The 13,870-nt window shown below is 43.3% G+C and overlaps 2 protein-coding genes across 3 annotated transcripts; both read left to right on the plus strand.

The window, feature by feature from the left end:
- The first annotated feature begins 2,915 nt into the window (after nt 1-2,915).
- Nucleotides 2,916-9,664, plus strand: sec61a1a (SEC61 translocon subunit alpha 1a). Its single transcript, XM_069154259.1, has 12 exons — nt 2,916-3,000; nt 3,889-3,956; nt 4,036-4,101; nt 4,317-4,395; nt 4,477-4,608; nt 4,689-4,798; nt 5,690-5,843; nt 6,169-6,329; nt 6,474-6,671; nt 7,195-7,386; nt 7,474-7,550; nt 8,273-9,664. Exons 1-12 carry the CDS (start codon nt 2,994-2,996, stop codon nt 8,457-8,459), a joined length of 1,431 nt encoding a protein of 476 aa, XP_069010360.1. The 5' UTR covers nt 2,916-2,993; the 3' UTR covers nt 8,460-9,664.
- Nucleotides 9,665-9,962: 298 nt separating this feature from the next.
- Nucleotides 9,963-13,255, plus strand: chchd4b (coiled-coil-helix-coiled-coil-helix domain containing 4b). Of its 2 annotated transcripts, XM_069154280.1 has the most exons (4): nt 9,963-10,128; nt 11,186-11,284; nt 11,371-11,613; nt 11,842-13,255. In XM_069154280.1, exons 1-4 carry the CDS (start codon nt 10,107-10,109, stop codon nt 11,880-11,882), a joined length of 405 nt encoding a protein of 134 aa, XP_069010381.1. In that variant the 5' UTR covers nt 9,963-10,106; the 3' UTR covers nt 11,883-13,255. The 2 variants fall into 2 exon arrangements, with proteins under 2 accessions (XP_069010381.1, XP_069010373.1); XM_069154272.1 differs by having other exon boundaries at nt 11,371-13,255.
- Nucleotides 13,256-13,870: the final 615 nt, after the last annotated feature.

Raw genomic sequence — 13,870 nt, forward strand, 5'->3', positions numbered from 1 at the left:
GAAAGCAGAGACGTGCCATCTGTGCTGGGTTCACTTGTTTATGTTCAGAGCAGAGATGTCAGGGAATCTTTAAACTGGTTATATAAAACAGTTACGCTGAAGTTGGACGACTCAGCTGCTGAAGGGAGATTAGCAGGCCGACCACAGCAGTGAGCTCCTCTCTGTTCTGCTGCTCCGGGATTTAAAGGTGCGATTATTTACAAAACTTTATGAACAACTTTGTATCTAAATTTGTATCTAAATCCCACAAATAAATGTTCCTCTTTATTTGATGTAATCTCTTTATTGATTAAAGCTGAGGAGCCGACGTTAACCCGGGTGAGAAAAGGCCTGCTGGGAGGAGTGACGGGGGCTCTTTGATCTGCACATGTTTACGTCACCTGCAGCTCCAGGAGGTGGTGTTCCTCAGGGAGCCTGCAGTGGGAAACCTACCGTTGTTAACCTCTGACCTCCTCCAGCGACACCGTACACCGGCGTGCAGTGAAACAGTGTCAGCAGCAGGAAATCAGATCCGAGTGAACTCAGATCAGAGAGAGTCTTATCACCAAGGTGAACGCAAATCTGGTCGAAAGAGGATTTATAACGATAAAGAAGCCTGAAGGCTCGGAGAGGTTCGACCGATGGTGGCGCTGCGGTTGATCCAGCGCTCACACCTCTCGGCCTCGTGGTGATCTTGTGACTCTTTACTCCCACTTCAGCTCCTTGTGTCGATGCATCCACTGTTCCCTCACTCCCTTCCAAGAAACCGCAAGGACAAGCGTGGGGGGGGGGGGGAGACAACGTGGTATTATCCTGTCAATGGAGACATGAAGAATGTGGCCTTTTAGAAAAGCCTGACAGCTGATGCTGCAGAATCTCCACCGACGAGGAAGTCAACAATCAGATCGACACAAATCGCAGCTCAAATACGCAAAACCGCACAAATTCCAGATGAATGTGTTTTTTTTGGCCTGATAAATGGAAGCAGAGAGCGACTGGGTGACCTGGTTTCAAAGCAGAACGAGTGTCTGGCATCAGAGGAACAAAACGAGGAATGAGATGAATGTGAGTCAAACAGGAACGAGAACAAAACACCCAGTTAAAGGAGTTCAGCATTCTTTCATGGTACAACGAAGATAAAAGACTCATGTAATGCAGCTGCCAACCAACATTTACTGTATCTGAAAGCTGAAAGTCCATAAATACATATTCAGATTCAGACAAGTCTTTCAGAGCATTTCGTCCGTCCGCAGCATCTTCTTTGGTTTTGATGTACAATATTTTAGGGTCAAAATTGTGTCATATTCTCCAGAAAGACGTCAGATGCTGTCGACTGGTGTTGACGCTGTATCCCAGCGTTTAGATGAAGAGTCTCCTTGTAAACAGACAAAACCTGAGATGAAGCTTCATTCTGTCGGAGTCACCTCTCAGGTATCTTTCCCCCTCGAGCCCCAACAACACTGAGAGCGCTGTGTGGTCACTCTGAAAGACGGAGATCTCTCTGTGCCTTCCTGCTCTTTCAACCGGCGGGAAACGTTGGACCAACATTTTATAAAAGAAAGGCAGGAAGGAAAAAAAGAAAGACACAAATAAAGATTGGTCCTGATGTAGACCTACTAACCCACCGTCAGGTGCCTGTAACTGAAGACTGATAATACAGGATGCATTGTCATCATCTTATGAATGGATTTCATATTTCTACCTACCAACAGTAAAGATAGTGGAACTCTGTGTGTGTGTGTGTGTGTGTGTGTGTGTGTGTGTGTGTGTGTGTGTGTGTGTGTGTGTGTGTGTGTGTGTGTGAATCTTTGTTGACAGTCAAACTGGCTTTAAAGAAGCCCTGTAACTGTCCTCCTGTCCTCCTGTCCTCCTGTTCTTCCTCAGATACACTGCTGCCCTCTGCTGGACACACGTGTTCATGCAGGAAGAACTAGCGGGACAGTAACGAGGAGACATACGTGTAACTTCTTAACCTCCTTTCCTCCTGCGTACTCCAGTCGTGTTGGAAGAAGTAGTCAGATTGTTGTTTAAACAAAAACAGTTTTATCAAAAAAACGGATATAATTTGCATTAAAGTGAAATTGTAGCTCAATTTAAGACATTAAAAGTAGTCAAAATGCAGAACAGCCTCCTTATAGTGTTAAAATCTCATATTATGTTATTATCAATGCATTGACAAATAAGCAGCATTTCAATGGTGGAACTAACAGTTTACTGCTTTACATAGGCCTACTGATAGCGGGCTAAAAACTATTTATCTGGATATAAAACTAAATAGAAAGTAGTTGAAAGCAGCTCCACCTGCAGTAGCTCCAACTGATTCTTCAGTATAAATCATTTAGTGATGTAATATATAAAAATATATCAGTCACTTTAATAATTAAGTGTTTTTACACTTCACTACTTTTCATTTCCATGTGAAGCACATTAGTTTGCACTGCCACGTGCACTTAACGCAGCTCGTAGTCTGTCTTAATCGGCAGATTTATTAGGCCAAATAATCTGTATATTGCTTGTATAGTGTCTGTAAATAATATGTAAATTGTCTTTATCGTTTCACCTCCCTAATTCATGTTGTGTTTTAATATAATCAGGAATTAAATGTGACTGCTGCTGCGTCTTTAAATCTTTTTTTAAAACCTTTATTGAACAAATTTAAAATGTACAAACACTATAATACCACACAGGGAAGGAGAATCTTGATTTAAATTGGGCAAATAAAATAATACATAACATCAAATTAAATTAAAATAAAGATCAAATGATTTTAGTCTGCGTCTTTAACTCTAAAAACCATTTAAATAAAATAAATAACAAGATAAAACCAATAAAGATAAAAGAGGTGTGCGTCTTTAAATCTTTGTTCTTCGTGTCGAGTGGTGACGTGTCTCTAACCCCCCCCCCCCTCCTCCTGCTCCTCCTCCCCCCCCCCTCCTCCTCCTCCTCCTGCTCCTCTCGGTGGTTCAGTCAGTGAGTCCGGTCAGATTTGTGTGCAGGAGCTCCAGAGGGACACCATGGGCAGTGAGTATGTCCCCGGTGGTCCCGGTGGTCCCGGTGGTCTCCGGTGGTTTCCGGTCTCCGTGAAGTCTGTTTGTGTTTCGGAGTTCAAACGTTTGAATGTTTCGTCGAACTTCGTCAGCGCGTGACGACTAGCTCACGTCGCTAGCTAGCTGGTCGGTAGTTTCTTTCGTACTACAGATGTATTTTCTAATTAGAAGTCTTTCGTGAATTGTGTTTAAAATGTTTGTCGTGTTCCGACCAGCTGGACTTCTCGCCCGTAGTTCGGTTCTACAAACCGGGTGGAGGCTCGAGGCGGTTAGAAAAACCTTCTCGGAAGCTAACCTGTTAGCTACTCATTCAAAGACACTGACAGCGTAGTGATGACGACGCACAACCGGACCGGTGTCGTCCGGAGCCCGGTGCTCCTCGGACCGGACCGGTGCCCCTCCGACCGGCCCGGTGCCCCTCGGACCGGACCGGTGCCCCTCCGACCGGACCGGTGTCGTCCGGAGCCCGGTGCTCCTCGGACCGGACCGGTGCCCCTCGGACCGGACCGGTGCTCCTCCGACCGGCCCGGTGCCCCTCGGACCGGCCCGGTGCCCCTCCGACCGGACCGGTGCTCCTCGGACCGGCCCGGTGCCCCTCGGACCGGACCGGTACCGGCAGAAACACCGCGTAGAGGCGGTTCCAAGATTTAGTCAAACATCTGGATTTAAATGTTTAATTGAACAGCCGATAGTCGGTGTTAGTGAGGTCCAACCTCCTCCTCCTCCTCCTCCTCCTCCCGGTGTTAGTGAGGTCCAACCACCTCCTCCTCCTCCCCCCCCCCCCCCCCCTCCCCCTGCCACGTCCCGCTGAGGAGAAGCTCCCGGTTAACCGGTTAACGGACCCGTGTGTGTTTGTTTCCAGTCAAATTCCTGGAGGTGATCAAGCCTTTCTGCGCGGTGCTGCCGGAGATCCAGAAGCCGGAGAGAAGGGTTTGTTTTTACCTGGTGACAGTAACCTGAGTCCAAGTGGACTCGGTTTTATCTGAACCTTGATGTGTTCAACCAACAGATCCAGTTCAGAGAGAAGGTGCTATGGACGGCCATCACCCTGTTCATCTTCCTGGTCTGCTGCCAGGTGAGTTCAACCAACCTGTTGAACCTCAATCATGTGGATTTAAACCGTCGCCTCTAAAAATCACTGCAAGTGTTCAATGTTTAATAGTTTTCACTTTGTAAAGTTGACAGTTGACATGTTCAATGAAAAATATGGCCACTGATTTGTAAAACAGGCTTAAATAATGACACTTCCTTGTTTATTGAAGCAATAAAAACGTTTTAAAAATCCTCCAGATTCCCCTCTTCGGCATAATGTCGTCAGACTCTGCAGATCCGTTCTACTGGATGAGAGTCATTCTGGCCTCAAACAGAGGTATTTATCTGGTTAACGTTAAAAGATTAAATACAGGTGCGCTGTCCCGTCGGCGTGTCTAACCTGAACGTCCTCCTCCAGGCACCCTGATGGAGCTCGGTATCTCGCCCATCGTCACCTCGGGCCTCATCATGCAGCTGCTCGCCGGAGCCAAGATCATTGAAGTGGGCGACACCCCGAAGGACCGAGCGCTCTTCAACGGAGCTCAGAAACGTAAGTGAACTCTGGTCGGGCGGCGAGTCGGTCGGGCGTGGCGGTGAAGCCGGTTCTCTAACCTCCGGTCGTGTTCTCAGTGTTCGGGATGATCATCACCATCGGACAGGCGATCGTGTACGTGATGACCGGCATGTACGGAGACCCGTCGGAGATGGGCGCGGGAATCTGTCTGCTCATCATCATCCAGGTGAGAGCGGCAAGAAGGTCCTCTAACGTGTATAATATATAAACCGAGTGTATTTACAGTGAACATATTATGATGCACACAAAAAAATAAAGAACGTGGCCGACTAACAGATGTGGTTTACACACTTCCCCCGTCTGTGTTTATAAGATTAAAGTCTGTTAGTTTGGATCAGGACCCTAAAAGGATCACAGTCTCGTGTCTCCTACACTTGTTGACATTTAAACCAGGAAATCACCGTCACAATAAATCACACTGACGTAGGAAATCTCTGCAGTATTCGCAGCAGCTCGCTTTTTTGCTAAATTCAAAGATTTTTCCCCCAAAAATGTCGTCAAGAGAAACTGCTGAAAGTATTACAACATCAGGTCGCCTTTCTAATCAAAACTCGCTTTATAAATATAAACAGCTCATCGTTTCCAATCAGCGAGTCTCTGCTTCCGCTCCTCTCGCCAGCAAAACGATCGCAGTGCGCCGAAGAAAAACAGGAAGTGACGTGTTTGTAGGAAATGTGGTTTTAGAAAGTACAAAGCGGAGATTCAAAAAAAGAGACAACTGGAATAAATCTGTGACGTGGAGCATGATCATCATCACAGGAAGTGATTACATAATGCTCTTTATCAGGTAGTGCTTTAAAAAACAAAAAGTCCCTGACTTGCAATTTTTCTAATTTCTGCAATTTTACTGCAAAAAACTCCCTTAAAATTCCACAAATTACGTCACAATTTTTGAGAAAGTCCGCTGCAAAAATGAAAACATTTTAGATCCAAACGATCACAAAAAACCTGAAAAGATGGCTTCAGAGACTTTTATTAAGATTTAAGAAGAATCAAAGTTTCTCCAGTGAAGTATGAGTTCATGGAGAAACACGTTCACGTGTTTTTTCTCCTCCAGCTGTTTGTCGCAGGGCTCATCGTGCTGCTGCTGGACGAGTTGCTCCAGAAGGGTTACGGTCTCGGCTCGGGGATCTCGCTGTTCATCGCGACCAACATCTGCGAGACGATCGTGTGGAAGGCGTTCAGCCCGACCACCGTGAACACCGGGAGAGGTAAGAGATCAGTAATACTGATGCAGAGCTCAGCGTCCACGCTGCTGCAGTCCAAAGAAATGTTGGTGATTTGTTGTAAATTGTTTTTGAGTCTTTTTTTTTAAATTATTATTATTAAAAAACTGTCTTTAAATTGTTCCTTTCATGACTTTTGTGGACTGTTGGTTGAACCAAAAAGAGACATTTCAGGCTGCACTTGGACACCGGTCAACATTTATCCGACATCTTAAAGACCGAAAATCTCATCCAGGAAATAGTTCACGTTAGAATTCATACTAAAATGATCGTTATTTGCTGCCCTGTTAATTACCGCGACTGTTTCCAGGCACCGAGTTCGAGGGAGCGATCATCGCTCTGTTCCACCTGCTGGCGACGAGGACGGACAAAGTGCGCGCCCTGCGGGAAGCCTTCTACCGCCAGAACCTGCCCAACCTCATGAACCTCATTGCCACCGTGTTCGTCTTCGCTGTAGTCATATACTTTCAGGTCAGCGTGACTCCTTAAACCTGCATTACATTTCAGTCTGCCAGCACAGGAATGTCTCACCAGACACGGACGTTCGTTTCTATGTGAATTGAGTCCCGTACTGCAGCTTTAAGGTTTGAAATGTGAACTCTTCTCTCCTCACAGGGCTTCAGAGTGGACCTGCCCATCAAGTCGGCCCGTTACCGCGGCCAGTACAACACCTACCCCATCAAGCTCTTCTACACCTCCAACATCCCCATCATCCTTCAGTCCGCTTTAGTCTCCAACTTGTACGTCATCTCTCAGATGCTCTCGACGCGCTTCAGCGGCAACTTCCTGGTGAATCTGCTCGGGACGTGGTCTGTAAGTACACATTCACCAGCTTTCAGAACTTCGCTTAGTTTTTAATAAATGAAGCCTTTAATGCATCCCTTGTGTCTTTATGTCCTTCAGTTCGTCCCACAACATCCTGATATTTCTCATTTTGACATCATTCAGAAACCTGGATGAGGTCTTTATATGCAACAGTGTCCTGGTTTCTGTTAAAGCTAGAATAAAAGGGATTCTCAAACATATCGAAATCAGTTCCAGCAGCCTGTATGAGATAAAACAGAATAAAAATGAAATATTAAAGTCTCCGCTGAGCAGTTTCAATGAGTTTAGAAAAACTGACATCAATAAATGACTGTAAACTTCCACGAATGACAAAAAAATGTCCAATATGTGCTGAAAATGTTACAAGAAGTATAATTTCTGTGGCTTCGTTTGTTTCATGTGCTGGTTCACGAACAACACCGATGATTTGAAGGGTTACATTTTTGCTCCTGGAGGTCTGGCGCTCCACGTGATGTTTTTTTCTAATATTTTGTCCATCTTGTGTTGGTAGGACGCGACGTCCGGCGGCCCGGCCCGAGCCTACCCCGTCGGAGGACTCTGTTACTACCTCTCTCCTCCCGAGTCCTTCGGCTCCGTCCTCGACGACCCCGTCCACGCCGCCATCTACATCGTCTTCATGCTCGGCTCGTGCGCCTTCTTCTCCAAAACCTGGATCGAAGTCTCCGGCTCCTCCGCCAAAGATGTAAGTCGTGACTGCTTTTTTTGATCAGCTGATGTTTCTGGGTTGATTTCGGAGGGACGTGGTGTCACGGCTCTCTTCTTCATGCAGGTCGCCAAACAGCTGAAGGAGCAGCAGATGGTGATGAGGGGACACAGAGAGACGTCGATGGTCCACGAACTCAACAGGTAAAATCAAATCAGGCTGTTTCTGAAACTCAGCAGGGAACTAGTTAGTAGTTATAGTTATTATATCCGCAGTTATAAGCATGAATTAAAAGTATGAAATATGATTCTCCTGATTGCAATTATTTGAGCTGACTGCAGTAATTTCAATTTGTAATTCAATAAATAAATAAAACAAAGATTAGAACTATAATATTCCTGTGATGTGCAGCCTGATTATTGTTGTTACAGGAAGTGATTACACACTGATTACTTTATCAAATCTCGACTTGCAATTCATTTTTTATTTTTTTCCACAATTTTACCGCCAAAAAAAAAAAAATTACGTAAGAACCTCAAAATTTGAGAAAATCTTTTGCTAAATTATCCCCAGCAGCTGTTTATCTTGAGACATTTCTAAAGTTTCGATGTTTGAACAACGACAGTTGGTCATATTGATATAAACATCACACGTTTAGTTGCAAATCCAAACATTACAGCCAATAAATGGCTTTTCTTCTTCATAGTTATTAAAATATAGTTTGATTTTAAACTATATTGGTGACCTAAAATAAACAGAATAAGAAAATGAGCGTTACATCTTCACATGTAACCACTCACTGCCTTTTTTAACTGCTTCTACAATCAACACCGATGAATCTTAATATTCACATTTCCCGCCACATGCAATATTTTTCCTGGAAGACGATGAGGTGTGTAATCGATCCCTCTGCTTTGACTCGTAGGTACATCCCGACCGCCGCCGCCTTCGGAGGACTCTGTATCGGTGGTTTATCGGTAATGGCCGACTTCCTCGGCGCCATCGGCTCCGGCACCGGCATCCTGCTGGCCGTCACCATCATCTACCAGTACTTCGAGATCTTTGTGAAAGAGCAGAGTGAAGTCGGCAGCATGGGGGCGCTGCTCTTCTAGAAGAGCCGCCCTCCTCCTGCCAACTTTTATCAGGTGTCATCTTAACATCCGCGTGAAGCCGCCGCATCATCAGGACGAAGCCGTCGCTTCCGGGACGTTTCGAGGAGCCTCGGCCGAACGGAGGAGCTGCGACGTGGTGGGACTTCACACCGTTTCCTCCCAACGCACACACAAACCCTCCCGAGTGAAACTCAGACCAACATTTTATCACTTCCTTTTTCTACCCGACTCAAAATCGAAGCTCCGACGACTCGCTTCCTGCGGCTTCTTATTTCTTTTTCCAGACTGAGGAGCGAGCGCTTCGGTATGCAGGCGTACTTGATGTTGGATGATGGCGGTCAACTGCCTGCTGTGCGCTTCGGGTTATCATCATAGGCCAGACTTTTACTTTTCAGCATTATTTCATGTTTTTCCATCAACCTGCCACTCAGGTGACGGTGCGGACCAGACGCAAGTCCAGTGCTGCGTGTGTCCCTGATCCGTGTTTGATCCGTGTTTGATCTGTGTTTGATCCGTGTTTGATCCGGGTCCTGTGAGGAGGATGTGCAGCTCACAGCGGGTTCCAGCTTCACGAGGACCCGTTTGGTGCTCGCCGTTTTAACGTGTGGCGTTCCCAGGGAGCTGCAGTATTAACTCGCATGTCACATTCGCTCTTTCCTGCCCACATCCACAGATCTTTTTTGTTGTTGTTCCTTTCTTTTATAATTGTCTTTTACTTCCAGTAATTGGTTGTTGTTTTTTTTGACAAATTATGATTTTCTGTACATAGGCCATGAATTAAATAACTTTGAATTTCTCTTAAGTGTAAGATAAAAATCTTTGAATATGTAAAAAAATTAAATGCATTTCAGAACAAACTTGTATAAAAAAAATTCTCAAAATGTGGAAAAAAAGACTCACTTTTGATTCACCTTTATTGTTTCTCCTTCTATAGTTGTATGTTTCTGGATCTTTTTTTACATCTCAATATTATGCAATCTTTTATGTATTTAATTAACATATTTCGATATCTCTTTGCTGCATTGCACACTACTTAGTGAGGTTTTATAGTTCTGTTGTTGGAAAATATTTAGAAGATTTTCATTTGTTTGTATTTTCCTTACAAAAGGAAAATAATTAATACATTTTCCTGCCCTTTTAAGACATTTTAAATAGACTAAAATTGTATTTGATGCCGTTTCCTAATTTTATTTTAACCACCTAACCCTAACTTAAACATTTTATAAATATCGCATGTCAATATTTCATGTCTTCTTTCTCTTATTGGTTATTGAGGTTATATTTTATTATTTATGTTTTGATTAAGTGAAAAAAAATCTTAAGGTGTTTCTATTTACTAATAAGCACATTTTTGCATATAAATTTGTAGCTAAAGCATTTTTTCAGAAAGTAATCTACCAAGACTAAAATGACTGTCGGTGAGTTTTATAAACTGTAGGTGGCAGCACTGCGCTCTGCGGCGTCACCGCTACCGGAAACAGCAGAGAAGAAGAAGAAGTTCCTCACCCTCCAAAGAGAGTTGTGAAACAGCCGCCGGACGATGGACGGAAACATGCCGTGGTTTTAACGTGTTCGTGTCGGTGACGGTCGTAATTGTCGGTGAACCACCAGCCAACGGAGGAATTCAACCTGCCGCAGCGGGGAGCGATGAGCTCGGTCAGAGAGGAAGGTAAACCGCGGGGGGGGGGGGGCTAGCCGGCTAACTTCTGGAAGCTAACATGAAGTTTAATTCGGACTGAATGAAAAATTAATGTCGAAGTAATAAAATGAATTAACGAAGCGGTTGAATGTGAAATAAGACTTTTAAACTACATGAAGAGTAAATTGACTTGGAGCCTTCACAGTTTAACCTTGACTACAGTTCAGTACCAAAACATTACGTTATATTTATTAATTGTCAGGAAACATCTGGACTGTTCGTTCACTAATGCAGCTGTTGTTGTTGTTGTTGTTGTTGTTGTTGTTTTTCAGGTACATTCTTAAAGTTTTCTCTCCAAGATTTCAGCAAAACAAATAGAACTTTTTAAGCTAAAATCACTGCAGCTGAATATATTTAATAAAACACAATAAGCAGAGTCTATTTCCAGTTATAACTAATAATGATGGTATTTCAGGATCAGTATCAACGGTCTAATAATGAGATCTATAATTAATAACTCAGAATAACTCGGGGGGGGGATGAGTTGCAGAATGAGGACTTTTCTTTTGATGCTTTAAGAACATTTTGATGAGGAATGTTTTTCTTCTGGATGCAGCACATTTGCTTTCTGAGAGAATTCCTCCTTTATTGTGTTGTGAAGTTTTTGTGTTCTTCCACCGCTGATGCAACTGTGTGTAATTTACTGTCCACTGACCAGACATGCTTTCATCTTTATTTTGTGTTGCAGCACAATCATTTACAGCATGTTGTGATGCGGTCGTTGTTTTCTGACTTATTATTCTGTCTGTTGAACCGTGTGTTGTATTTTCCCAGAACTGAAAGGGATCTATTCAGATTCTTGTTTTGTTCACCAAAGAATCCAAAATGTCAAAACAAATCCGAGATGATGTTCGGTTCACTTGTAGAAATGTGACTAAACTGTGAAAAGCAGAAAATCTTGAAAGACTGGACTTAAACGATGTAGAATCATCACTAATTGATAAATAAATCATCCCTAAACATCAGCCCGCTGTGACACTAACGCTGCCAACACTTTGTCTGCGACGGTTTCCATTTTCCACAACAGGTAAAGACAAGATCATCTTCGTCACCAGAGAGGATCATGCGGCGCCGAGCAGCGCCGAGCTGGTGGAGGAAGACCCCAACGACCCGTACGAGGAACGAGGTGAGCGGCGCTGAAACCGCCCGTCCGTCCTCGGGATGAATCTGAAGCGCCGCTGCGCTGATTTTAAACGTCCTCTCTCGTCGCAGGTCTGATTCTTCCCAGCGGGGACATCAACTGGAACTGCCCCTGCCTGGGCGGGATGGCCGGCGGTCCCTGTGGGAGCGAGTTCAAGGACGCCTTCTCCTGCTTCCACTACAGCAAGGAGGAGGTGAAGGGGTCCGACTGCATGGAGCAGTTCAGGGCCATGCAGGAGTGCATGCAGCGTTACCCGCAGCTCTACCCGCAGGAGGACGACAAATCCTCCACAGACTCTGCAGACGAACCGTCAGGTGCAAACTCTCCTTCTGCCTCTGAAAACACACAAACCGACACAGAGCGCTCAGAGGGAAGCTAGTACACAACCAGACTCATCGGTAACATCCAGGCGTCCCTTTATGGAACAGATATCACATATTTCTAAATTATTTCTCATTTGTTTGGTTTTTTTTACTTATGAAAGGAATTAAGAAAAAAATACGTATTTAAGAAAATATCAGAATCAGTTGTTTTGCTTGCAGCTGCTGGAGTCAAAGTGGAAACTAGAAGACTGAATGAGTGAAGGAAGGAAGGAAGGAAGGAAGGAAGGAAGGAAGGAAGGAATCAATGGATGACTGGCTGACAAGCAGGACTTGTTTGGTTTGCAGTGGTATTGAAGAGAATATGGATCCATTTGAAGCCTTTTGATTGGCTGATTAGAAACAAGTTCAGTGAATTTAAACCGAAAACGAACGATCGCCGTCATCAAAGAAAAAAAATCTGAAATCTAGAAATCAATATTAGGAAATAAAAAAACAAAAATGATATCAATATATTGATCAAAATGTGGTCATCAAACATTGTGTTGGATATTTCTGTTCAGGAGTTTCTTTGATTGTTTTGATGAAAGATTTTTGCTTTTTTTTTTTCTCTCAAAGATTCTGATGTAATTTCTGGAGTTTTCTGCAGTAAAGTTGTGGAAATTAGATTTGCGTGATTTCATGGAGGGACTGTTTATTGTCCAAAATGACCTTAGTGCACTGAAACAGTGATAACTATGAATAATTAGCAATTTTAAAAAAAATACACAAATAGAACAATCTCTAAATGACATCAAGCGTTTTTTTTCTGCAGTAAAAAACATTTTGATATCGGTGTATACTGGACAACATGGATATTAATACAGATGAACACTCGGTTTATGGATCAGATCAAATGTGAAAACGGTTTAGATTCCAGATGTTCGCTCCAGTTGTAAATCATTTTCCATCGTGTGTTTTCGGGACCAAGTTATTAACTCACTCACGTCTATATTTCTAATTTCTGTCACCGTAAAACCTGTTTTATACTTTCTTCATTTCCATCCTCTCATATCTGTTTTCTTATGATGTCGTGTGTTTTATGTTTTTATTTTTATGTCATACAAAGTTTATATTAGTGATGTCACTCATAAAGAGGTGTCAGAAAATGTACTGTGGAGTAGTTTTACTGCTTGTTTTTGTGTGGGATCTTCAGTCGTGCGTTTCTTCTGCTAATTTATAACCAGACTGAAAACATTCACCTGATCTGAACCCGGCGTGAGAAGAACCGGAGCGACCGGCGTGAATATTGTTGAAAGCTGAATAATAAAATGAATTACACTTTTTTGGGGCCTTTTAAGATATTACGTGTTTGGTTTTCCATCTTTTAGAGTTGGTCTTCCAGACTTGACTTCATGCTGTACTGACCACATGCAGGTGTGTTCACTGTGAAACTACTCTCACATTAAAGAGAAACTCCAGCACTTTATTATTAGGCTTGAAAAGGCACATTTAAAAAGTGTCGTCAGAATAGAACGTACAACCACGTTTCCCCAAAAAGTTTGGACGCTGTGTGAAATGTAAATAAAAACAGAATATTATTATTTGCAAATTGTGTAAATGCATATTTAATTAAAAATAGACCAAAGACAACAAATCAATTGTTGAAACTTGTTTTGTTTTATGAGATTAAAATGTATGCTTATTTTGAATTTGATGGCAGCAACACGTGTCAAACAGGTTGGGACAGGCTCATGTTTACCACTTTCTTCTTTGAACAACACTCTGTAAACGTTTGGGAACTGAGGAGACCATTTGCTGGAGTTTTGAAAGTGAAATGTGGTCCCATTCTTGCCTGATACAGGATTTCAGCTGCTCAACAGTTCAGGGTCTCCTTTGTTGTATTGTTCATGTCCTGATGCTCCAGATGTTTTCAATGATTGACAGGTCTGGACAGCAGGAGGCCAGTTTATCAGCGGACTCTTCTACTAGAGAACCATGCTGTTGGAATACGTGCAGAATGTGGTTGGACGTTGTTCTGCTGAAATAAACAAGACCTTCCCTGAAAGAGACGTTGTCTGGATGGCAGCATATGTTGCTCCAAAACCTGAATATCTCATTCAGCATTAATGCTTCCTTCCAGATGTTCAAGCTACCCATGCCATGTGCACTAATGCATCCCTGTACCATCACAGATGCTGGCTTTAGAACTGAGCTGATAACCATGTTTCTATCTGGTTTCTTCTTTGGAGAGTTTTAACAAACACCAGAT

Source organism: Embiotoca jacksoni, unplaced genomic scaffold, assembly GCF_022577435.1.
Source record: "Embiotoca jacksoni isolate LCO1_2020_lvr unplaced genomic scaffold, fEmbJac1.0.p SCAF_1, whole genome shotgun sequence".
Taxonomy (NCBI): Eukaryota; Metazoa; Chordata; class Actinopteri; family Embiotocidae; genus Embiotoca; species Embiotoca jacksoni.